Below are 25,893 nucleotides of genomic sequence, written 5' to 3'. Positions count from 1 at the left end.
CGGCTGGGGGGCGGCGGGGAGTGGGCCCCGCTCGCCGCCATTGGCTGTGCGGCTGCCGGGCGGAGGGAAGCCTCCCGCTGCGCCCGCCGCCAGCCCGTGCGCCCCAGCCGCGCGCAGCACCGGTGCGCTCCACCATTCCCGCCGACCGCTTCTCCTGCGCAGATCGGCGAGACCCGGAGCGCCCGCGAGGAGCTCGACGCAGCCCGTCCCACCCCGAGCTCGGGAGCCGGCAGGGGACATCCGCGCGCCCCGATCCGCAGGTCAGTGAGGGGCTCCCGACGCCGCCCGCGAGCATAGGCAGAGGAGTGGGAGCCGGGGAGGCGCGGGGTGCCGAGCGCTGGAGGGGGCTTGCCCTGTGCCACCGGCACCCCGACTCCTCTCCTGGGGTGGCCTCGGGTCCCAGAGACTCCGCTCCTCCCGACCTCCCTCGCCAACTCTCCCAGGCTCCCAGCGGTTGAGCTCCTTGTTCTGGTCACCCCCGAATGTGTCCCCTTCGCGCAGGCAAGCAGCTTCCGCTGCCCGTCTCTGCCTATTCTCCGGTAACTCCTCGGGGCTACAGTAGGACGCCGTGTCCTTGGTCCCGGGATGACCCGCTTCTATCCCGGACACGGGGCGCCGGGGATGTCTGCCCTCGCGTCTGCGGCTGCAGAGATGGGTTGATTCCCCCGCTAAAGTGCAGGCACTTCTACACTTTGCGGAGTGTGTCTCGGTGCACGCTCGCCTTTGCGAGAAAGGTTATTCTCGCCTTTGCGGTGTGTGCGGTCACGTTCGTGTCTGTTGGGCGCCCACCTGGATTTCTAGGGTCACCCCTCCCTTCCTGAGGACTCGCGGCGCGCACACTGACCGCCCGCGTTGTACCTTACCTGCCTCGCGTGCGTCTTCACCGGTCCCCGGCGGCTCCAAATCCGAGCAAGTTCTACTGGCGCGGAACAGGCTGCCGTTCCCCAGTCGCGGTTTTCCGAGTCCTTGTTGTTGGAAAACGCGTCGGCTTCCTCCCCGTTTTCCCTGATCTGGTGAGACGCTGGAATCCCGCGTTTTCCTGACGAGGTCCGTGGACCATGGGCAGACTGTCTGATTTCTAATTGAGGAGGAAGGTGAGTCCTGCGGGGAGCATCGGACTCCATTCACAGACTCGTCTCGTTGAGTCCCAGGCACCCGCTCGCTTTCCACCGCCAGACGCCTGGGGCTCCGCTGTTGCTGGGTTTGGTGCCAGACTCCAGGGATGGGGTCCGTTTCTTACTGTCCTTCATTTCCTCTGCTTGTAAAATTTCCTTTGGAAAATTCTGTGCTGAAGTAAGCACTTGGGTGGTTCTTTGCGGGCGAGAATGGGATCGGACGGCTACAGGACGTCTCACAGCCTTCGCATTTAATTCAGTCCAGACTACAGGTGCCAAGGGCGGGAAACAGGCGGCGATATGTCCTGAGCATTCCCGGGCCCACCATAGGGACCACGCCCCGAAAGGCCTTTTTTTTTTTTTTCTTTTTCCCCCAGGTGCTTTTCACTTTAGATTTTCCAGATTCACTGTAAAGACAGTTGCCTATCAACAGGAAAAGAGGCAAAATAAGTGATACCCTTTTCTTCAAAGGTTTAACCCTCTAATGCATTAAGCCCAATGCATCCTCCTTAAAAAGACAAAAAAAGGTATATTTAACTAGTTTTAGCTTATTTGTGATCTGGCTCCGAGGCATGCTCAAATATATTGGCACTATTTTACTAAATATAAAGGCATTTTACCCCCACCCTAACCCCCGCACACACATGCACACCCTTAATAATCCGCACACAGTTGATCTATAATGTATTGACAAATGGCCTTTTGAAGTGTTAGTGAGGCTGTCTTGCATCGACACCAGCCCCACAGAGGATGCCCCAGTCACCTTCAAATGCTGGGCATCAGGCATGGGGAACTGTTTGCCAACCTCAGAAGTAGTCTGGGAATAGTGAGTTCCAGAAAATGGGTGGAGTGTTCCATTTCTGTGTTTGGGTTGGAGGCTTATTATTTATTTGGCTTATTTATTTACTATCTTTGATTCCTCTACATAAAGGCAAAGCGCTTTGAAGAGCTCACCACACACACCTTTATGGTTCTCTTTAAAGAAGCCTCACCGAAGGTAAGATCCATTCTGTCTCTCTGCCGCTGGTTAGTTCAATTCAGCAGATTTTCCTGGATGTCTGTGATGTAAAGAGATACATAATGTGCTGGTGTACATCTGTACATCCACTGGCCTTTTCAGGTCCAGGGTAGCAGACTACTGAGCCACATTCTAGGGCCTCAGCACCTCTGATTCTGACTTGTAGTAGATATCTCTGTGGGATCAAGTGTTCTGAGAAGCTCAGTCTCATGACACGGAATGACTCCTTCAAGAGTTCCCTATGAATAGAACCCATGCTCACCTTTGGAACCAAGACACCGTCATTGTTAAGTCTACACTAAATTTTGGCAACAAAACAATGAGGGTTCTGAATGGTCAAGTAGCCATATACAATTTAATAGTATATCTAAACATGAAATGGCACAATCTAGCCAAAACAGTGTCTGAATTCACATCAGGAACACGAGAGACTGTCATAAATACTTTCTGAGTTCCTAACTTTTAAATTGTCCTCTATTAAGTTGTGATGGCATCACTGACTCAATGGACATGAGTTTGAGTAAGCTCCGGGAATTGGTGATGGATAGGGAGGCCTGGTATGCTGCAGTCTGTGGGGTTGCAAACAGTTAAGACACGACTCAGCAACTGAACTGAACTGAACTGAAGTTGTAACGGCTTCCCAGGTGGCGCTGCTGCTGCTAAGTTGGTTCAGTCATGTCCGACTCTGTGCGACCCCATAGACGGCAGCCCACAAGGCTCACCTCTGTCCCTGGGATTCTCCAGGCAAGAACACTGGAGTGGGTTGCCATCACCTTCTCTGAGGTGGCGCTAGTGGTAAAGAACTCGCTTGCCAATGCAGAAGACATAAGAGACATGGGTTCGATCTCTGGGTCAGGAAGATCCCATGGGCATGGCAACCCACTCCAGTATTCTTGCCTGAGGAGCCTGGTGGGCTACAGTCTGTGGGTTTGCACAGAGGCAGACATAACTGAAGTGACTTAACATACATGCATAAGTTGTGTTAAGATGGGAGATCAGACTCTTCCCTGGTGGCTCAGATGGTAAAGCATCTGCCTACAATGCGGGAAACCCAGGTTCAACCCTGAGTCGGGAAGATCCTCTGGAGCAGGAAATGGCAACCCACTTCAGTACTCTTGCCTGGAAAATCCCATGGACAGAGAGCATGGTAGGCTACAGTCCATGGGGTTGCAAAGAGTTGGACATGACTGAGCAACTTCACTTTCTTTCACTTTTCAGTCAGTCCAGATTTATTATTTGTACAATATTACAGGCTTGATCTTGATGTTGACATTGTTATAGACAATAGTGAACAGGTGTGGAAATTATAAGCCTATAATAGTTGTTAAAAAGTGTAACTTAAGAAGGTAACAGACCTGAATACAGTTTTTGATGGAAAACAAAAGGATAGGTGGCTGTTAAGAACCTATTTCAAACTCACAAAGACAAGAAGTTGACTTCAATCACAGTCAAAACACTAAAGATATTCATTCAGGGAACATTTAGAGGACAGATTTGCCCCCTGGGGTAGCCAAGACAGCAGCTTTCCTTTGCCATGGTCATCTAGTACTCATCAGATGTGACCGGCAATTTGCCAACTATTGCCAATCATGCTGGTTTGGTTCTTACTCACTTTCACTTTTCCTGTGACCAGGATCATAGCAGAGGGACTTACTCTTCTCGTTGCTTAAACAGAACATTCAGAACATGCTGTAAAATGCAATTGTAACAGAAAGTACAGTCACGTCTTTTTGGGCAGGTTGACTTACTGGCCTCAGCCTGAGAGTCTTAAACTTTGAAATAAAAGGTACATATGAACCACTTTAAAGGCTTGTGTTAAGCATATACGTTACAAAAAAGAAGGAAGGGGAGAAAGAGAAAGAGTTCTGGGCTTAATCAGGAATATTTTACTGCATAAGTTATTATTAAATTTTATTTCTATTTCTTAATGAAAATACCTGCATTTTCTGATTAAGATTCATTTTCTTGTACCAACATTCAAATGCAGACATGCACAAAATAGAATGTGAACATACCCATAATATCACCTGCTAACAAAACCATATGTTAGCAACCTGGTACATAACCTCTTATCTCTTTTAGTTTAGTTTGGTTTGGTTTTTGCATGTCACTAAAATTGTGTGTGTGTGTGTGTGTGTGTGTGTGTGTGTGTGTGTGTGCACGTGCATACATAGCAGCAACAGCCAGGCTGGTAATCATTTTATAAAAACAGAATCATACTATGCACAACTCTAAAGTTTACTTTTTTACTTTGCCAGACATGTCCAGCGTCTTTCCATGTTAGAAAACATAATTCTTTTGATTATACCAGAATCCCCTATTTGTACAATCTTGCCATCATTTGTTTAACCAATCTTTGACTCATTGGTAGTTCCAGTGTTCAGCTACAGAGTACATCTTTGTGCGTGCACCCTTTAAATTTGTCTTATTTTTCCCTATAGGGTAAATTCTCAGGATTTATTATTTGTATTATTGACCTATCAGATCAGATCAGTCGCTCAGTCATGTCCGACTCTTTTCGACCCCATGAATCGCAGCACGCCAGGCCTCCCTGTCCATCACCAACTCCCGGAGTTCACTCAAACTCACATCCATTGAGTCAGTGATGCCATCTAGCCATCTCATCCTCTGTCATCCCCTTCTCCTCCTGCCCCCAATCCCTCCCAGCATCAGAGTCTTTTCCAATGACTCAACTCTTCGCATGAGGTGGCCAAAGTACTGGAGTTTCAGCTTTAGCATCATTCCTTCCAAAGAAATCCCAATGCTGTGCATTTCTTCAATAAAACAGAAAGGACTCAGTAATACATCCAACAAGTAGTAGATATTCCCCACTGTGATCCAGAGTATCTTCTATATGCCCAACATATTTTTCCCACTTAAAAAGATAATTTTTATTGTTACTTAACATCCATAGTGAAAGTACACAAGTCATAAGCACATAATTTATGATTTTTTGTGTTCAATTTGAACACACCCATGCAGATGGAACCCAGGTCAAAAAATAAAATACTTACCAATACTATCCCTCTTGCTTCTCACATGCCTTGGCAACCAATTGATTATTCTAACAATTCCTCATGAGAAAGTCGTTGGTGAGCTTGTTGACCTCAGTTTTCATGATTCAAGTGCTAGATTAAGGGCACCGTGCTGTTCAGATTGACAGTGTAATATTGATTGATGCTTTTCAGACCTTCAAAGATTCCTTGTCAACAAAGGTGGCCTGATTCAACGGAATAGTTTCCAAAATCCTTCATTCTGTCCTCATCACTTTATCATTTCTATCAAGTTTGATCTTTTATTTATCCATTGGACCGTGCCTGGCACATATTTCAATTGGTATCATGAATTAACCTCTGGATAACAAAAGAAATTGACTAACTTGTTTTTCATCTGATTTCCTATTGTTGGCCACCTAGCCCAGCTGAGTTAGTTGGATTTAAAAATGGGAAAGGAGTCCTAGGCTCTCATTTTGTGGCTTCTTTCTTCTGCCTTCTTTTTCCATTAGGAGTATAATCAATAACCTTCAAAATTCAGTTAACTTTCAGAAACATCAGTTTCTTGATTTTTAAGGACTTCCAACTCTTTGATTCTATTAAAAAAAAACCATTATCCTTTAATGTATAATTAAATACATATAACTTTCCCTTCACGGAGGAAAGTCAATATTGAGAGTAAACGCAGGAAAGAAGGAATGTGTTAGATGCATGAAAAGTGTCTTAAGTTAGTTCAGTGAATGAGGAGAGAAAATATTTGCTCCTTTTGTGCTCCACTGTTTTCATCCCTTTTATTATTTTCTAAGAAGCGGAAGTCTGGATCAGTTTCCTAACACAATACTGCTGGGGAGATCACTGCTCACATTACCATGGCTGCAATTGAGATGAAGTGCTACTCAAAGTACAGTTCACGCACCAGCGCTTGAATTGTTAATTACTCATTCACCAGGAGAGACGGAACTTGAGCCAGAATATAAATCAAATAAGGCATGAAAGCAGACTTTTTAGCTTGGATGATTTTTTGGTAGTAAAATCTTCTTGAAGGAAGCAGTGCTTTGAAGTTCCTTTTCCCACAAGGACTCATAACCCACCTATTCCTGAGGGAGTCAAGTGGCTATTTGAATAGTAGCACTGATCTCTAAGGTGGGCTTTGTAGTTAAATTGAGAAATTTGTAAAAATGTAAACATTTTCTCTTCCTGTGCTCATTTTCTATTGAAATTGGTTTTTTTTTAGTGTTTTTTTTGAGCGGAAGGTATATTTAACTTTGAGACAGAGAGACTAATAGCACCACAAAACATAGTGTTCCTGTACGCAGCTAATTATAATACCCTTCCCTACAGTGATCAGCGTATTGCCCTTGACCCTTTTTACTTCCACAGATGAGCAGAGAGACAAGGACTGTGATTGTATGAGACTTGGTGATTTTCAAAGAATGGGATTATCATAGACTTTATATTTAAAAAAAAAACAATGCACCCTGTTTCCATATCCAGTCACATCTTCACTGATTCACTATGGTAAACTCCCTTTTGATTTTTATTGTGCTCTTCAGAATACATTCATTCCAGCCACGCAACTACATTCATGATAATATATTTCAGTGTTGACAGCAGATTCCTCCATTATCCTGGTGGACAAGAAACTCAATAAAATCTTTGTTGAATATTGTTGAGAGATACAATTGCTTGATAAAAGTATGGTCCAAGTTTGCTCTGGAGCATGGAACTATTCATTTTATTGCCCTAACTAAAATATTTATAAATTTAGGGCATGTTCATCATTTTTTTTCACTATTGAATAGCTACCCTTTGCCTTATCAGTATGATTTAATACAAGATCATTTATTCCTTCATTCAATAAATATTATTGTGAATCCAAAAGTAGAATAGATAGAAACTACCTCTCCAAGAAGCTTCAAGTTTCTCATTTCTTTTACCCTTTGATCCCTTAATTCCTTCAAATACTTATTGAGAATCTTTATAATAGAGATTGCTGATTCATAGATAGAAAGATTAGTCCTCTATTCTAAGAGTACATAGTCTATCAAAGCAGACCAGTGGGTCAACAAATGTAACAAGTATAATAAAATGTGAGAAATGCTATTGTAGAAAGGTATAGAAAGTATCCTGAGAATACAGAAGAAGGAGCCAGAAACTTGCTAAGAGAAAAATAGGTAGGGATTTATATTACGAGTGAATTACCAGATGAGGCAGATGCAGGAAGGTTTGCAGAGTCTTAAAGAATGAACAAATTGGATTTGGGGTGGAGTTGGGGAGAAGACATACAAATATAAGAATTAAATATAAGAATTCAAAATATATGGGGAATCTATAATAGTTTAATATGCCTGGAACACCATTCTCAGAGACAAGAGAAAAATGAGACTGGAAAAGTAGCATGTGGCTATGTAACAAGGGACATATAAGGTAGGTAATATAAGAGAGGATTTTTAGAATTTTTAATCAAGATGGTCACTATAAAAATATGCATGTGCATTAGACTCATGCACATATAGTAATATTTTATCACCTTACCTTACATAGTACATGGTTAACAAGTTGTTGAGTTAATCATTGATTGTATCAAAGAATAGTTTTCTTAACCAAAGTCACTACCACTATCCCATTATTTTTATAATGAGTTGTTTTATCCATTAGGGGTCTTGAGTTAGTCTTCATGTCTTTATTGTCTCTCCCCTAGTCCCTCTTGAGGGCTTCCCTGATAGCTCAGTTGGTAAAGAATCTGCCTGCAATGCAGGAGACTCTTCAATTCCTGGGTCTGGAAGATCTGCTGGAGAAGGGATAGGCTACCCACTCCAGTATTCTTGGGCTTCCCTGGTGGCTCAGCTGGTAGAGAATCCACCTGCAATGCGGGAGACCTGGGTTGGGAAGATCCCCTGGAGAAGGGAAAGGCTACCACTCCAATATTCTGGCCTGGAGAATTCCATGGACTATATAGTCCATGGAGTTGCAAAGAGTTGGACATGACTGAGTGACTTTCATTTTCACTTTAGTCCCTCTTGAAACCATTTGTGCAGGTTAAAGCGACAGCTGGGCAGGACTGTCCATATAAAATAGCACCTCTTCATGCACCCTAAAGGCAATCAGTCCCGAATATTCATTGGAAGGACTGATGCTGAAGCTGAAACTCCCAATACTTTGGCCACCTGATGTGAAGGACTGACTCATTGGAAAAGACCCTGATGCTGGGAAAGACTGAAGGCAGGAGAAGGGGATGACAGAGGATGAGATAGTTGGACAGCATCACTGACTCGATGGACATGAGTTTGAATAAGCTCCAGGAGTTGGTGATGGACAGGGAAGCCTGGTGTGCCGCTATCCATGGGGTTGCAAAGAATCAGACATGACTGGCCAACTGAACTGAACTGAACTAAATGCTCCAGCTTGTCAGGGAATGTGTGTAGCTGTATCAATAGCTCACTCTCATTCCTTTAAACCTCACTCTTGTATGAAATTAAAGCTAACCAAAAACATGCTTTACAACCTTCTTTCTTAGCAGTGCCAAAAGAGAGTTTTAATATAATATATAGCAATTCATGCAGCTCTCCATTATTCAGAATTTGACTGCTTTAAAGTCAGTTTGTTATATACCATCGTAACCTCTGCTGTCATAGTGAGTCAGTCAGTAGAAGGTAGATTATGCTACAGTACAAAATAAGCGAGTTATCTCAGTGGCTTAAAACAACAGAAGTCTACTTATTGTTCACACTAAGTGCTCACATAACCAGAAAGGGGTGAATGCATTGGCTTTGGTCACCCAGGAACCCAGATTGGCAGAAGCTGGCCCAAATCCACAGTTATTGCAGCAGAGGGAAGGCAAATCTCACATGTGAAAGAAAGGTGAAAGTGAAAGTTGCTCAGTTATATCCAACTCTTTGTGACCCCATGGACTATACAGTCCATGGAATTCTCCAGGCCAGAATACTGGAGTGGGTGGCCCTTCCCTTCTCCAGAGGATCTTCCCAACCCAGGGATCAAACCCAGGTTTCCCGCATTGCAGGCGGAATCGTTATCAGCTGAGCCACAAGAGAAGCAAATTCACACAGTGATTGGAGCAGAGGGAAGGCATGTGGCAAATCTCACATGTAGTCTTGCATTTTATACCCACAAGTAACACATGTAAAATTTTCCGCAAATTTTACTGATCAAAACAAGTCATGTGGCCACCCTAGTTTCAGAGGGGGTGGAAACACGCAGCCGTACAACATGCCTGGACAGAGGGAGGGACAGCAGAAACATGTAAGCATCACTGATGACCACAGGTCTCAAATGTATTCCTCCTTTATCTTCAACCTCCCCAGAGAGAAGAAATGGAATGAACATAAAATTTGGAGACATGGGGATATAGATTTGAATTCCAGTCTGGCCTCTAAGTGTCTGGGTAACCTTGGGCAAGCTTTTGAATTCTCTGATCCTTAATTTTCTCATTGGTTAAAGCAAGGTAAGGGATAATAATAACTACAGTACAGACTTGTGAAGATTAAAGAAAATACCCCTGTGCCATACACACACACACATACACATATACACACAACTAGTATATGCTTTTATTGAATACATATCAGCTGCTGTCATTCATTGTGCTGCTGTTTTTCCAAACTCGTTTATCTGGACATCCCTTCTCCTATACAAGCATGTCAGATCCAGCTTCCTCTGCCTGTCACATTCTGAAGACCTCCTTTCATTCCACAATGACCTGGGGATCCTTGCACCACCCCCTGCTACTTCTCACCACTCTTCTGGCACGATGTTGCCTCTACATCCAGTGCACATACACTGAAATAAAAAAGCACTCAGATATAAGAGAAATGAGTGATGTGTGAATGCGTGCTTCTGATTAAGGGTATTCCTACAAATTTAATTAAAAAAAACACAAAGCACACAGCCTGAAAGGTAAAGTGGAGAGCTCAACCTTCATAAAGGGCAAAGCCAAAGTCTGATAAATCTTGTATAAAAGATCCTCGTGATTTTCATGAGTAAAGCCATATTTATTTGTACTTTTAAAAGAATGTATAAGTCTTTTATATAGGCCAGCAGTGTGGTAGTCTGTTTTCTACAAATAATGACTAATTATTTTCCAGTTTGACCTCTTCCCATTTTTAAAAGTGAAATACATTCTGGGAGCATTTGAGCCTATATTTGCTTATTGCTTCCATATTGTCTTTGACAAATTCTAGTCCTGGGTTGTTATCTCAAATAACAGGTTGCCAGGGACTTGATTTCCTCTACATTTGATAGTCTGCCGTGTCATGGTGCTCCATGTTACAAGGAACACGTAGACATTCTTTTTGTTAGCCAGACTTTTGAGTTTATTGTGCTGCCTGAGAGAGAAAAAGGAAGGATGAATGAGAGAATTTTAAGGCAAGCTCTGCTGCTCTGTTTACACAAAGGATTAGCAGGACCATGGGAAGTTTCTTGAGGGAACATGCTTTCCTGATGAAGGACACACTGTCCTCATTTCTGTCTCCTGCCTTTGCTGGTGAACTTGGGAATCCTGGTAGAAGAGTAATTTCAGAGCCATGAGAGGGCACTTTGTCTCCTTATATGGTTGGTGTTTTATGTAACCTCTGCCTAAAATCTGACTCATCTGGTACTCATCAATTTAGGGTACCTACCTAGAGCCTCAGTCATATGATTGCTTATGACTAAAGAAAAGCACTATTAATGTCAATGCTCCATATTTTAAAAAAATTTGCAGCTGCATTTTTCAATGACTAGTTTCATTCTTCAGAGAAGGCAATGGCAGCCCACTCCAGTACTCTTGCCTAAAAAATCCCAAGGACAGAGGAGCCTGGTAGGCTGCAGTCCATGGGGTCGCTAAGAGTCGGACACGACTGAGCCACTTCACTTTCACTTTTCGCTTTATGCATTGGAGAAGGAAATGGCAACCCCCTCCGGTGTTCTTGCCTGGAGAATCCCAGGGACGGGGGAGCCTGGTGGGCTGCTGTCTATGGGGTCGCACAGAGTCGGACATGACTGAATCGACTTAGCAGCAGTAGTAGAAGCAGCAGTTTCATTCTTTAAAAATTGTTTACTGGCTCCTATTTCAAAAGATGCAGACCCTGAACTGTAAGAGAGTTCACGTATTTGGGTTTATTCTTCTTGCCACAATAGTATTAGGACGCACCCAAACCAGAGCGATCAGGGAGGTGGCTGCTAGATTTGAGATGCAGGAAGCATGAGTTCTTTGATCTGCTGAACTTGGAGTTTGAAGACCGATGCTTGATGCCTAAATCAAGTTTCCCGCTTTTGCTGAGTTTATTTGCTTCTGTGTTTCCTGTGGGCCCTGTGTGGAACCTGGACCTCATTGGCTATTGGGAGTCTCAGTGACCTTCCCCAGAGCCTGCCAACACACTAGCCTTCAATAGAAAATGACTCTCTCTTGGATCTTGAGGGCAGTATACTAAGTGAAACAAGTCAGACCAAAAAACAAATTCACACAATCTCACTTATATGTGGAATCTAAAGAACACAAAAACAAGCTCATAGAACAAGTTGGTTGGCGGGAGGTGTGTGAAATGTGCAAAGGTGGTCAAAAGGTACAGACTTCCAGTTATAAAATAAGTAAGTCATGGGGATATAACATTTGTCATGTTGACTGTAGTTAATACTACTGCATTGTATATTTAAAGTTGCTAATATCTTAAAAGTTCTCATCATTAAGAAAAAATTACAACTGTGGGTGGTAGCACATATTATCTTCTTGTAGTGATCCTTTTGCAATATACAAATATCTAATCATTTTTGTACAACCAAAAACTAATACCATGTTATATGTCAGTTACTGCTGCTATACTAAAGAGTAATGCATGCTCAGTTGCCCAGTCATGTCTGACTCTTTGTGACCCCGTAAACTATAGCCCACCAGGCTCCTCTGTCCATGGGATTTCCCAGGCAAGAACACTGGAAGGGGTTGTCATTTCCTCCTCCAGTGGATCTTCCCTTCCCAAGGATCAAACCTGCATCTCCTGCATTGGCAGGCAGATTCTTTACCAATGAACTACCTGGGAAGCTATATGTCAATTATATCTCAATTATTTTAAAAAAGAAAACTACTCTTTCTTGAATCAGGATACCTACAAAGCCCCTCCCTTTGACTGGGTATTTAAAGTGCAGGAAAGATATCCTGGGCTGCCTCTGAGGATGACTGATGACGTAAGATGAACATCGAACACCTTACATTCATCTGGAGGTCCAGACAGAGATTCAGACCAGTGAGTGGCGGCAGAGTGAAGTCATGAGCAAGGCTGGCTGGCCAGTCACCATTCCTGGTGTTCAGGCAGCCTGTCCTGCCACTATGGATCTAGTTCCCTAGGAGTATTAAACCTCCTCTCTCTCATTCTCTGAGACTTCACTTCCTGTACCTCTGGGCATCATAAGCTGATGGTGCAGCAAATATTTGAACTTCTCCAAAGCCCACTGAAAAGTCAGGCTTAATCACTGTATTTATTTAGAAGCTTCTAACATTTTTACTGACTTACTGCATATTATACCAAATATATTTTCTTAATACCCTTGGGGATAAACCATCTTTCCCTAACTTATATGTTAAAGATCACCAATCCTACTGAAAAACTATGAGAATAATAACAATGAACACCTATATATCCTTTAACTAATCAGTTGCTAATATTTTAACACATTTGTTTCATCATCTTTTCTTTCTGTATGTGTGTGTATACTAATTTTTTTTTTATTTTGGCTGACCATTTGAAGGTTAGTTGCTGCTACTGTGATATTTTACTTTGTACATGTATTTCCTAATAACCAGAACGTCCTCCTATATCACACTTAGGAAATTTAACTTTGCTACAATGCAGTTATCCAATGTACAGTCTATGCCCAAATTTCCCCAGTTGTCATAATAATGTCCTTTATAACAAAGCTATTTTTCCTTTTAATGGGCCCAAGGATCTTTCATTGTATTAGAGGATAAATCTCGACATCTGCATCCTACTTTTTCTTCTCTGAGTATTCAGCTGAATACTAAATAATGTCATACAGCCAAAACTGGTTGTAGCCAAAACTTAGCCTGCCTAAGCTGCCAATTACCAAGCATTATTATTTTTAAATACCCGTTTCACTGTGGAAAGCATCATCATACGTTGACTCTCAGCCATGGAGGACTGGAAGAATGAGAGAATGTATTTAGTAGAATCCATATGTATGAATTATGCTAAGCACTGGGCTAATATCCAGGAGGGCTGGGCAGCGTACACGCTATGTAATCAACTAAGGTTCTATTTGTAGTTGTATTATGAGGGGCGATGGTTTATTAATTCAAGTAAATGCTTTGTTGAAAATGTCATCAGATGGAAGACTCTGTGAGCCTGAGTCCTTGCTGGGAAATGCAGGACTTAAAACACACATACTTGTCATAGTCCAGTCCATTTCTAAGAAGAGGCTATAAAGCATCTTAGTTTAAACAAATACATGACTATAGTTGTCAACAGAGAAATATAAATAAATCATGGCCTGTTTAATTAATTTGCTAATACTGAAGTTCTTTTCAAACAACCTATATCATCACTTTTTTTTTTTCAAATTGTACCTGTATACCTGATTTTTATAGATAAGAGAATGGTTTGTTAGGTTTTGGCATATTCTTAGGTGCAAATTTTATAAGTGGATATATTAGATAATTTATCTTTCTGTCTTCCATATGCCTCAATTACCAAGATATTTTAATGGAAAATTAAGCTTGGGGTTTAATTTATGAAGTGAATAAAACATTTACTACATATCCATTCTTATAAGCTGAAAATTTACAATGCTAAGTCACTTCAGTCATGTCCGACTCTGTGTGATCCCATAGATGGCAGCCACCAGGCTCCCCCGTCCCTGGGATTCTCCAGGCAAGAACACTGGAGTGGGTTGCCATTTCCTTCTCCAATGCATGAAAGTGAAAAGTGAAAGCAAAGTCGCTCAGTCATATCTGACTCTTAGCGACCCCATGGACTGCAGCCTACCAGGCTCCTCCATCCATGGGATTTTCCAGGCAAAAGTACTGGAGTGGGGTGCCATTGCCTTCTCTGGAAAATTTACAATACAGATGAAAAATTACAAGATAATGTATACACAAAACAGTAATAGACATATACAGAAGCATATGCCATCAGAAAAGTTTTCACTGAACACATTTGCCTAGATACCTATGGGAGATGGAAGGAAATGTAGAGAAAGAGGGATCAGGTTAGTCACAAAAAGAAGAATGTGTATTTAAAAAGGAAAATAACAATAGAAACAAGAGAATAGAGTGGCATTGGTCAGGAGTTGTACAAGCTCACTTACTTTCTTCTTATGCTGCATGGTCCCAGTGGCCCATAGTTGCCTACTTCAGAGGAATCTGCTTAAATTTAGGGTGGACTTTATCAAAGCTTATAGAAATCCCATATTTCCAAGCTCTTCCCTGTCTCATTAGAATAGTTTTAGGGGCACTCAAAGGCCCCTGGAGCCTGAGAGAGTTGACCGGGAATACCCTGTGGTCTACCTATAAAAGTTTAAAAAAGTGACTTATGGCAATTGCAAAATTAAGTTTACAAGAACAAAATCTTCCCAAATATCATACTCCATAAGGAGACTGTTAGGAGCATTTCCTGATTGGACAAAAACTAAACTTAATACAAATTATTTTAATTGTGGAGATAGAATGAAAGGCAATGGGAAAGAAGGAAATGCCATTCTCCAACCAGAGCATGGTTCTCCAACCAGAGCATGGTTCTCCAACCAGAGCATGGTTGAGAATTTTTTAAAACATGTCTCGTCTTATTAAAAATAAGCAAGCAGGTTTCCCTGGTCATCCAGTGGTTAAGAATCCACCCTGCAATGCAGGGACACAGGTTTGATCCCTGGTCTGGGAGGATTCCACATGCCCCAGAGCAACTACGCCCATGCGCCACAGCTACTGAGCCAGTGTTCCACAGCCTGCTCACCACAACTAGAGAAAGCCTTCTCACAGCAACTAGACAAAGCCCTTGGGCAGCAAAAATAAAATTTAAAAATGTTAAAAAAAAATAAGGAAGCTTTTTTGTATACTAGTTGCTCCAAGAATTAAAATAATATATATTTTTCTTAATATTCTTCTAAAAAATTGGAAATGATCAGAGCTGAGTGGAGGAAGGGAGTTGCACCTCAAAGTCCTCATTAAAAATTCTGTAACATCTTGAAAGGTCGATCTTGGCTTCTTACCGTCTTTCTTCACACTGATTCATTTCAACTTTGCCTGTGATCTTCAAGTCATTTCTCTGACGGTTTGCTTTTTCTTTAAATCAAGTGTATAGCCAATAATCTTTTCTCCTGCTCCCTGAAAGTGACTACATATCATGTTCTGCTACTTCTGAGCCAGTTCCTGCTTCCTTCAACCTTTAAGTGGCCACTTTTCTCATTTTGATTTGATTCATTGTGTTAATAACATAGATGAGTCCAATTTTCCCAAAGTGCAGGGTAGACCCCTTCTTGGTCTTTTCTAAACATCATTACAAAATCACAAAAATACTATGCCTAATACTGGTTTTATATTTGACCTTTTTAATCCAGAAAATGGGGGCTTCCCAGGTGGCACAGTAGTAAAGAATACGCTGCCAATGCAGGAGGTAAAAGAAACTCAGGTTTGATCCCTGGGTCAGGAAGAGCCCCTGGAGGAGGAAATGACAACCCATTCCAGTATTCTTGCCTGGAAAATTCCATTGACAAAGGAGCCTGGCAGCCTGTAGTCCATGGGGTCGCAAAGAGTCAGACACGATTGAGAATGCATGCATCATGCATCATTGTCCAGAAAATTATCCACTTAAACTTTCTTTTTTCTAATGGAATATCATTTAAAAATAATTATTCTTACTAAGGCAGAGATTTTGGCATAAAAATGTTCACAAGAATGTAGCAAAACTTTATTACAAATAATAGTTTGATTTCCCCAGGAAAACAGTGCTATAGATGCAAGGGAACTCCTATCTATAATTGCTTTTGAGGCTGTACAAGATAGATGGTCACTTAGGTTCCTATCTCCTTTTGAAATAGTTTCTTGTGTTGTTTATTTTTATTTTTTAATTTCATTCAATCTACACTATTTTGCATATCAAGAAAGGTATATTCTGAATATTCTGTGAATTATACCTTATGTGGATAACTATTTTTTAAAGAATCAGAACAAAATAACTAGCCTAACATAAAAGTATTCTGAAAATAATTTAATTATTTTGCCGAGGAAATATTTTACTGAGCCGGAGGCTAATCCAGAGAGATAAAAGCCATCACCGAGGTAAAGAGAGATAATAAGGGATTGGACTGAATCCAAAGCCACCTAATGACCTACCCTAGAAACTGGTTTTGAAAATAAATCACAGATACTAAGCTGTTACTCCAACACTTCTTTAATTTTCACCAGAGTACTATGAAGAAATTCTGATTACATCTTCTCATCATTCTTTTGAACTACAAATAAAGAGGACTGTTCATTTTAATTTTTGGCTGCCATTATCCAGTCCAGGGGAGCTTCCCAGGTGGTACTAGTGGTAAAGAACCCGCCTGCCAATGCAAGAGACAGAAAAGATGCAGGTTCCATCCCTGGGCTGGGAAGATCCCCTGGAGGAGGGCATAGCAACCCACTTTAGTATTCTTGCCTGGAGAATTCCATGGACAGAGGAGCCTGGCGGGCTACAGTCCCTAGGGTTGCAAAGAGTTGGATGCGACTCGACTGAAGTGACTTAGCACACATGCATCCAGACCAGACCATGAATTCTAGGACGTTATCCAGAAACTTCATCTCTCCACATTTCTTTTCAGAAATGGCTCTCTAACTCCACATTGAATAGCAGATAGACTCAGTTTTTTTCTTTACTTGGTTTTATTTTTTATTGTGCTGACTCAGGGAATCATAATGAGATTCCACTAATTTTCACACAAAATTCTTCTCCCAAAGCACTGTACTGACTAAGCAGGAGCAGTTCTCAAATAAGCAAATATATGGCAGCCCACTCCAGTATTCTTGCCTGGAGAATCCCATGGACAGAGGAGCCTGGTGGGCTATAGTCCATGAGGTCACAAAGTCAGACAACTGCAGTGACTTAGCATACATGCATGGATGGGCTTAATCAGCTTTGAATAAGGTTAGTAGTAATATAATGAACTTTATTTTCATTATTGCAAGCCTAGGGGTAAGTGTTTGCCATTGACTGCAAGTGAAGATTTGCATTTAAAGTATGTATTGTCAGCACCTACCTTCTCTTACCTAGCATGACCTAAAAGGCCACTAGGTGAAGAAAAAGCATTAAGAGAAAAGAAAATCATGCAAATTGTAAAGGAAAGTTCAAGGTCCTATATAAACCATGTTCTTTTCTAAGTAGAACTAGAAACAACTGTGCTAAGATATGATAAGTTCCCCTCCAGATTCTGGAAATGGTAGTTTCTACATGTCCTACAAAGAAAGGGATCAAATATATCATCTAAAACTATTCATTACATTATACAATTACATTTTACATTTGTAGACCTGGAAAGAGCCTTTACCATGCATGTTAATACTGTATCAAATTGTTGCTAATGGTTTGGGAGGTCCACCTTTTGGAGAATGACACAGCAGGGCATGATAACGATGAACTGTTGATTCAACATCCTAACAGCTAGGGCACTCTAAATAATGTCCACAAGGGAACAAAGCAGCTTGTCCCAGTTTTCCACAACAACAGCAACAAAAAAAAACCTTTCACAGAGTTGCTATTCACATAGAAATGTATTTAAATAAAGGTCAGAAACTCAGAGACTGCTGTGCCAGACTGGGGGCTGACTGTAGGCTGGGTTTAATCCACCACTGTATTGTAGAAGTCAAGACCCTGGCAGAGGCCCCTCCCACAAGCTGGCCACCCAGGGGTCTTGCAGTGCTTCTGGGAGAGCACTCAGAGATGAGGGCTTATCAAATCTCCTTCCTTTCACTAAGCAGGAAGGTACACACAGCAGAGAGTATGCTTTGCTCCTTCAGAGCTTCACAGTCCTCATAATCACCCCCTGGGAAGGAAAGCTTCCATTCTTTCAGAGGAGTCACAGAGGCTGGGCACTGAGTGACGTGCAACGGAGGCCCGCCCCCCTCCGCCAGGTCTTTCTTAGCTGTGCGGTTCCTCTGACTCCCCACCCCACCGGACTCACAGTGAGATCACACGCCCATCCTTCCTCGCTTGTAGACTTCTTCCCAGCACATTTTTCTATTCCAAGAGACAAAGGGATAGCTGGCTGATCATGAACTGAAACATCTCCCCAGATCTTCACTTATAATGCAATCTGTCTCTTCTTCCTTTCTCAAAAAAAAAAAAAAAATTCTGAGAATGGGTCAGAGGGAAAAAAAATGCATCTCAATCCTCACATGGCTTTAGGTGCCACATGAAATGAGAGTCTGCTCTCGCTGCCCCTGGATGGGTCAAGGCTATGCATTTCAGATGAAATCGCTTTCTTTTTTCCTTTGAACCTAATCTGTTTGGGAGAAACAACCCAAGAAGCAGCATCTTGAAACACACTTGTTTGATTTTGTTTCCAAAGTACCACCTACAGCCTCATTCACACTGTTCAGTGACTAAACACATACACTCTGGGTCATCCTCAGCATTATACACAGACTCAAAACATTCACCAGAGAGAAAAAAGAGTTATCCATTTTTAAGACATCCATAAGAAAATAAGAAGTGATGTCATCAAGTTAAAATGATTCTAACAGTGTGTACACTCTATTGTTTTGGAGTAGAAGAGTGAAATGAAGTTTGTAGATCTGTCATTTTAAATTAGGTAGTATTCTGAAAGTAATAGTAAATCTAAAATATTCGGGGAAGAATATTTAGAGAAGATATTTAATTGTGAAATGTTGAATGAGGATGCAAGTTGTCATCTGTTCATTTCTACCATTATCTCCCAAGGCCACTTGGAAGGTCAGACACTTTCCCCAAACATTCTCAGCCTCAGTTGCCATAAACTCTTCCATAGACACTTGAGGCTCACAATGGGCTTTTGTCTCAAAGAAGGTGATCTTCAGGAGGTGAAACGTACTCTTGGAATATTTACATTGTAAATAGATACCTTGGATTTAGCAACTAGTCTGGCAGCCAGTTGTGAGCTCTATCATTGAATTGCCAGTGACTGATTCGGTGCCTCCAACCTCACCTCCAGAAAATGATACAGAGCTGAGTAGCAAAGGTGGTTTTAGAGAACTCAGCCAATTTCGGCTGAATGTATGACCTGTACGTGTCAGTTATTGGACTAGCAGAGACCTGGAAGTCCCTCTAGTCCTTCGAGGGATTGAGAAAGACCTATATCTACTGGTCTTTTACTTGGATGGACTTTTTTTATTTTCAAAGCATGATTTTGGACACAGTGTCACATCCTAACTTAGGAGCTTGTGGAGAGGTAGAAAAGGTATCATTGGACAGATGGGAAAACAAATATCAAGACTGAACTGTAAACTTGTCCAAAGTAAGTGGCAGGTAGGAACTAACCGAGTGTCGTCATTTTCTCTTCCTACCACAGTTGAGGAAAGTAAGAACACAGTTCAGGCATGGGTTCCTCTCTGTCCTCTGTTACTGACTAGTTGTGAACCCTGAGTAAATCACAATTTCTTTGTTGATCAGTTTCCTCATCTGCAAAATGGAAATAATAATTCCTGCTCTGCCTCTCCTACAAACTAGTTTGTGTGAAGAACAACACAAAATGCACAGCCCCTACCTTCTTACCGATGCCAGAAAAAGAAGGAGTAAAATCATTACTATCAAAGGATAGGAAAATTGAGATTGGATGGTATAAAAGGTGGAAGTTCTGGCTTATCTTCTAATTAGATACATTTATTTTTGTCATATCAATGCAAGACAGAATCTTTGTCCTTAGTTTCCTCAGCTAGACTTAGGAGGTCTTATCAGAACATCTTGAATATTTCTTTCCATTCAGTCCACACGATTCTTTCCTATGCACCATGCTGTCTCTGAGTGAAAGTCGCTCAGTCATGTCAGACCCCCATGGACAGTCCATGGAATTCTCCAGGCCAGAATACTGGAGTGGGTAGCCGTTCCCTTCTCCAGGATGATGTCTCTGAGATGCTGCTATTTTCCCTACAGATGAATGGCTAGGGCACTTTTCTGCTGTATAAGGCATGGTATTACTACCAGATCAGTGGAACACGTTTGCAGTCCCACTGTGATCCTTTTTTTTTTTTCAAAGGATCCTTAGGAGCCTATAGCAGCCTAATGGAATTAAAATCACCAAAGTGTAATGAGGAATGGGAGTCTCATTATTTTAGGAAATACTAAGAGCTTGTCCCATGGCCTCCTCTGAGGAGTCACTGAGATTGTTAGCTGGCTTGACTGCCGCCAGGGCAGCCCTCTCAGAGGGTCCCTCCTTCTTGGGAATCATTAGTGCCGCTCAGCCACAGCCACAGCCACAGCGGCCGCTGTCAGCCCCTCAAGGAATCAGTCACTTAATTAGATTTGAGGAATGGAAGGAAAGGAAAGTTGTCAAGGTAAAATGTGGACAGAGGTTAGGGAAAGGGAAAGCCAGGGTACAGAGGCAGCATTTCACTACATCTGATGCAAGGAAATCTGGAAATTTACAACCAAATGGTCCAATGCCATAAAGAGCTAGGAAGAGCATCTTTGCTGGATTTGAGGAAACAGAGTCATCCATCAGAGGGATCATTCTCCCTCAGGCTGCTTCCCTCGCCCCCACATTGACTAGGCAGAAGAAGCTGGCTGGGACTTCTCCAGTCATGGACGCGAGGGTGGTAGAGACACACCGCACCCACACCCACGCCTGGAGCCTGCAGAATCACACACCTTCCCTCCCAGGATGCCCACCTGGCTCCGTCCACTTTGTTTCTGGCGTTCCTCACAGGGACCACATAAGGAGGGGAACATGGCCAAGAGCATTTCTTTCCCTGTATTCAACACACACATCACACATATACACATGCACCTCCCCCTCCCACACCACACATGCACATGTACACTCCCACACACACCCATACACATCACACCCCTCACCCCCACCGCACGTATACCCATACATACACCCATACACCCACACACACACCCATACACATCACACCCCTCACTCCCCCACACACCACATGTACACACACACACACACCACACATATCACACACACACACATCACACATACCCCACACACATACCACATGCACATACACCCCACATACAGATGAACCTCCCCCTGCCACACACACACACACACTGAGCTCATTTTGGCCCAATTTTACAGTTCACAGAGTGCTTCCCTGTCTATCTTGATCCCTGCATAACACAGTGTGCAGTTGGGGCAGTACTATACTATTTTACAGATGAGAAAAATGAAGCTCAGAAGCTAGGTAATTTGCCTAGCTTCCCAAAGATAAAGGAGAATTCAGGCCTCAAACTTAAGGCTCTTGACAGCAAACCCAGTACTCTTTCTATAATTAAGAGGAAATCCAACTTTTATCAATCTAAAGGTTTTTAATTCAATGCCTAAAATATGCAGAACAGAATACAGAGGTAGACCTAAAAGGAAACAAATATGTAGGAATGACCCCTGATCCCAAAGAGATACGCTTTTATAAACAAGTCTGCAAATTATGAGAAGCAAGCTGACACGTGCAGTGATTCTCCAAAGCATGCTAGAAGGAAATACTGGTCAAAAAAAGTTGTGCTAGTGGGCTGGACAGTGCAGGGAATTCATTTTCTGGAGGAGGAGGGTTTGCAGCTAACTTTTGGGGTCCTATTCTCAGAGTAGGCTTGGAGCATCTGTTGAAATCTCAGCAGATGGAACACACCAGAAATGTACTTTCCTTTTTATTTTGGAGAAACCTGGCACCTAGGGTACTATGAGATCAAATAAAAGTGCATTTTTATATCATCATTTGTAACATAAAGTCAGGAACATTACTTGTTCCTGGGAAAGTGATTTCATTTTTTTCCCTCCCCGATGGATTTTATAATTAAGCCATGCTGAAATTAAAACTGGAAATGAGAGTTAATGTGACTTCTTTCTGAATAATGCACTCAGTTGTCTGGGGTTTTTTGTCTTTGTTTCTGCAGTGTCAATGGACACCTGGCACCTGCCGCCTTTGCTTGGAAACTGAGAAGTTCTGTTGTGCTGCAGTGTTTGCTGAGGCTATCACAGCAGAAGGAATGCTGATTCTGTCCCTTTTAACCCCTGTGTGAAACTGACTTTCATACACTGTGCATTCTGTGACCTTCGGTAAAGATGTCTGAACCTGACTCTTCCTCTGCATTCTCGGGGAGTGTGGAGAACGGAACTTTCCTCCAGCTGTTTCCCACATCCCTGTCCACATCGGTGGACCCGTCCTCGGGCCACCTGTCAAATGTCTACATCTATGTGTCCATATTCCTCAGCCTGTTAGCCTTTCTGCTCCTGCTTTTAATCATCGCCCTCCAGAGGCTCAAAAATATCATCTCCTCCAGTTCCTCCTACCCGGAGTATCCAAGCGACGCTGGGAGTTCTTTCACCAACTTGGAAGTCTGCAGTATTTCCTCGCAAAGGTCCACTTTTTCGAACCTTTCCTCCTGAAGAAAATGGAAGAATCTTTCAGTGCCGTGGCTGCTGAAGTTTTCCCTCAGGGGAAGTATCACAGGAAGCAGGCACTTCAGGAAAGAAATGCCCATGTTGTTCTTTTTCACCAATTAGACCTGGTTCTCCTCCTTCAGCCCTGATTTCTTTTTCTGTTCATGATGCTTTTTGTTGTGAATGTAGGAGTTGATGCTGACAGAAATGCTTGCATGGTGAGGAATTTCACCCAGACCGCTTGATGAACCTGCAGCTGGCTTCTCGGTGGGGCAGGCCACCCTGCTGGACACCTGAGGCTGAACTCACCTGAGGCGGCCTCGCAGAGGAAGCTGGGTCAGGGTCAGGGCTCTGCACTTCTGTTTCTCTTACAAAACCATGAAACCAACGGAGCCAGCAGAAACTGGCAAAGTGAAGTCTGAGCTATGTAGAAGATATTTTACATATTTTAAAGATAAAGTGGAAAACACCAAGTTTAAAAAAAAAAATCAGTTTGGATTTCATGTATAACATCTCTACAGCCAGAGGCAAAAATATGCTAAGTGTTTTATTTCATTTCACTTTAACCAATGAAAATCACATTTATTGATGAATTAAGTCATATATGGAGAAGTTCTGGAAGACTTTAACTTTTAATAGCAAGACAAATAAGTGTTATGATGCTGTTTGTAACATATTTCTGCTTTGGGGTTTTTTTTCCTACTTATGTTATAGTCTTAATGACTCTATGTTTGTGGAATTCTTTGTGATAATTGCTGTTGCTATTCCTAAGACAGGCACCAGAACAGACACTGGAAATTTTTATTTTGTATCTATAATTTCCATCAGTGGGAATCATACATACGGAAAATACTCATTTAGTTGTATTTTGCACTCCTCGTGGTTGTGAAAGTATGTTCCTTTATTCAGTTTCACAGTCTTCATAAGCTCAGTGCAGAATTATATTGACTCCAAGATGTCAGATGTCTGTTCTCTCACATTAGGTTGCAAAACTTAGAAGACTCCATTGCTTAATAGTTATGTTGTTATATACTCTGTGGATGTTACATGTCTCTGATAATTCATTATTGTGTGTTAGCATAATACTCTACATTAGGATTCCAGGATGTGGATTTATGTTTAAAACTGTAAACACTCACATTGGGTAGGGGGCTGCTATACTGTGGTCAGCCAAGCACAGTTGAACTCAGGGGCTTTGTGCATGAAAGGAAGCACTCTCCAGAGCACAGACATGGAATATGGAGGGACTCAAGTTGCCCCCCAAAAAACTAACAAAGCAAGCAAAGAGCTTTGCTCCTTTGCAGCGTTTTAAGAGTAAGAATTTTAATATAATTTTTGAAATCAGTGGTCTACGGTGTAAACATTGAATGTATTCATTCTGCAAAGCCCCTGCATCAGCATGGCCCTATCTGCCCAGGGCAACTAGACACTTCTTATCCAAAATATTTAATAATCTGAAGTGGTGGGGCCTTAAAGCCACCCTTTGGTTTGGTTGCATGGCTTCTCCATCCAGAACTGGAGTGGGGTAAAGAATGCACCATTTTTACAGGGCATACCTTTGTCATTCTAAAATGCTGAGAGAGATGTGAATTCACAGTGAGGATCAGGTTTTTGTTTTTTTTTTAACCCATAAGCCTCACTGAAATCTGACCATATCGGAAGGTTTATGTATCAAAAATCCCCCCAAACACTATAAGACCTGCACAGAGTTGCAGCCCTAAAATGTATAATGAGTGAAAATTTCCCCTCTGCTGTCATTTAAAGCACAGCAGTGTGTTACAATGTTATTATGTACTATAAATGCTGGACTGGAAAAACTGCTATTTTAGACCATTATTAGCATTCTCAGTGTGTGTGTGTGTGTGTGTGTCTGTACACAACATAGAATATATAATATATATATGTATATGTATATTCACACCCTTCCCAATTAAGAGTTGTGTGAAAGCTGCACAGGATTACAGAGGCATCTATATCATCACTTTTGCTCTTTGATTAGTCTTGTGCTATTTTGGTTACCAAGGAAAAAAGGACTCGGATGAACTGATTTTAAAAAATAAAGGAGCAAATTTGCCACATGACAGTATAATCTGCGAATGACCTGTTCAAAGGGGGTAACTTTACACTTTCCTTCTGGAAGAGATCTAAAGGCTTCTAGGACTAAAACTAATTAAAAAAAAATTTTTTTTTCAGGCACACCCCTCCCTTCCCCACCCCCCAACTCCCCTCCACGATGGTTCCAGCTCTCAAGGTTAGCGATTGGGAGCAACATTCAAAGACATAAAATATCACTCCCAGCTTGCCAGGATAACAGACTCTACAACCTGAGATGAATTTGTGTTAAGAAGCTCAGGAAGGCTGGAAGACTGGTTTATAAATAAAGAAATCAAGCCCACTGGAAGCCTGGCTCTTCTCTTATTGTTTGTTCTCAGTGAGGCGGTCCACAAGCTTCTCTCCTGGGAAGGCTTTTCCTTCAAGTCCTCACTGAAGCAGGATCAATAAAGAGTGGTCAAAACACCAGCCTCTCCCCACCCCTGAAGGGTCCCCTCCCTCTGGGGCAGTGAGTTCCAAAAGTCCCTGATCAGAAGAATCACCTGGATGCTTGGGAACTATTCAGGAGATATTCCCAGGCCACAGTCCAGACCTCAGGAGGGAGCCAGAGAACCGGTATTTTTAACAAGGACCCTGGGTGATGCTCATGGTCAGTGAGACACACGGTGGCAGAGGAAAGTCAAAGTGTTAGTTACTCAGCCGTGTCCAGCGCTTTGAGACCCCATGGAGTATAACCTGCCAGGCGGCTCCTCTGTCCATAGGATTCTCCAGGTAAGAATCCTGGAGTGCATAGCCATGCTCTTCTCCAGGGGATCTTCCTGACCCAGGGATTGAACATGGGTCTCGTGCATTGCACGAATTCTTTACCATCTGAGCCACCACGGAAGCTCAGGGTCACATATATCGCCTGAGCGTATTTGTGGAGACCAGGGAGGTCTTCCCTCTGGACTACTGCCTAAGTAACGGCTGTTTCTCTGAGAGAAGTGTCCCCTTCCCCGACACTGCTCACAGCCCCACCCATGAGGGAGCAGCTGAACTCCAGGCCACCCTCCCCGGTGGAAAACTGCTGTCATCACATTGGGCTCCCGGGAAGAGGGATATGAGAAAAGTACCTGTTTCACAAGTTTGTGTGCCTATAACAGACTAGGTTAGA

At 42.4% G+C, this 25,893-nt stretch overlaps 1 protein-coding gene across 4 annotated transcripts; it reads left to right on the top strand.

Moving 5' to 3' along the window:
* On the top strand, positions 1–25,089 carry SERTM1 (serine rich and transmembrane domain containing 1). Of its 4 annotated transcripts, none has more exons than XM_070800184.1 (4): positions 1–260; positions 1,493–1,642; positions 2,047–2,112; positions 22,202–25,089. In XM_070800184.1, the coding sequence occupies exon 4, from the start codon at positions 22,371–22,373 to the stop codon at positions 22,692–22,694; it is 324 nt and encodes a 107-aa protein (XP_070656285.1). In that variant the 5' UTR covers positions 1–260; positions 1,493–1,642; positions 2,047–2,112; positions 22,202–22,370; the 3' UTR covers positions 22,695–25,089. The 4 variants fall into 4 exon arrangements, with proteins under 4 accessions (XP_070656285.1, XP_019826951.1, XP_019826952.1 ...); XM_019971392.2 differs by lacking the exon at positions 1,493–1,642 and adding an exon at positions 802–1,094; XM_019971393.2 differs by lacking the exon at positions 1,493–1,642.
* Positions 25,090–25,893: the final 804 nt, after the last annotated feature.

The sequence above is a fragment of the Bos indicus genome, chromosome 12 (genome assembly GCF_029378745.1).
Source record: "Bos indicus isolate NIAB-ARS_2022 breed Sahiwal x Tharparkar chromosome 12, NIAB-ARS_B.indTharparkar_mat_pri_1.0, whole genome shotgun sequence".
Lineage (NCBI taxonomy): Eukaryota > Metazoa > Chordata > Mammalia > Artiodactyla > Bovidae > Bos > Bos indicus.
The sequence above is the reverse complement of the archived record's forward strand: the minus strand, read 5'-3'. Positions and strand labels throughout refer to the sequence as shown.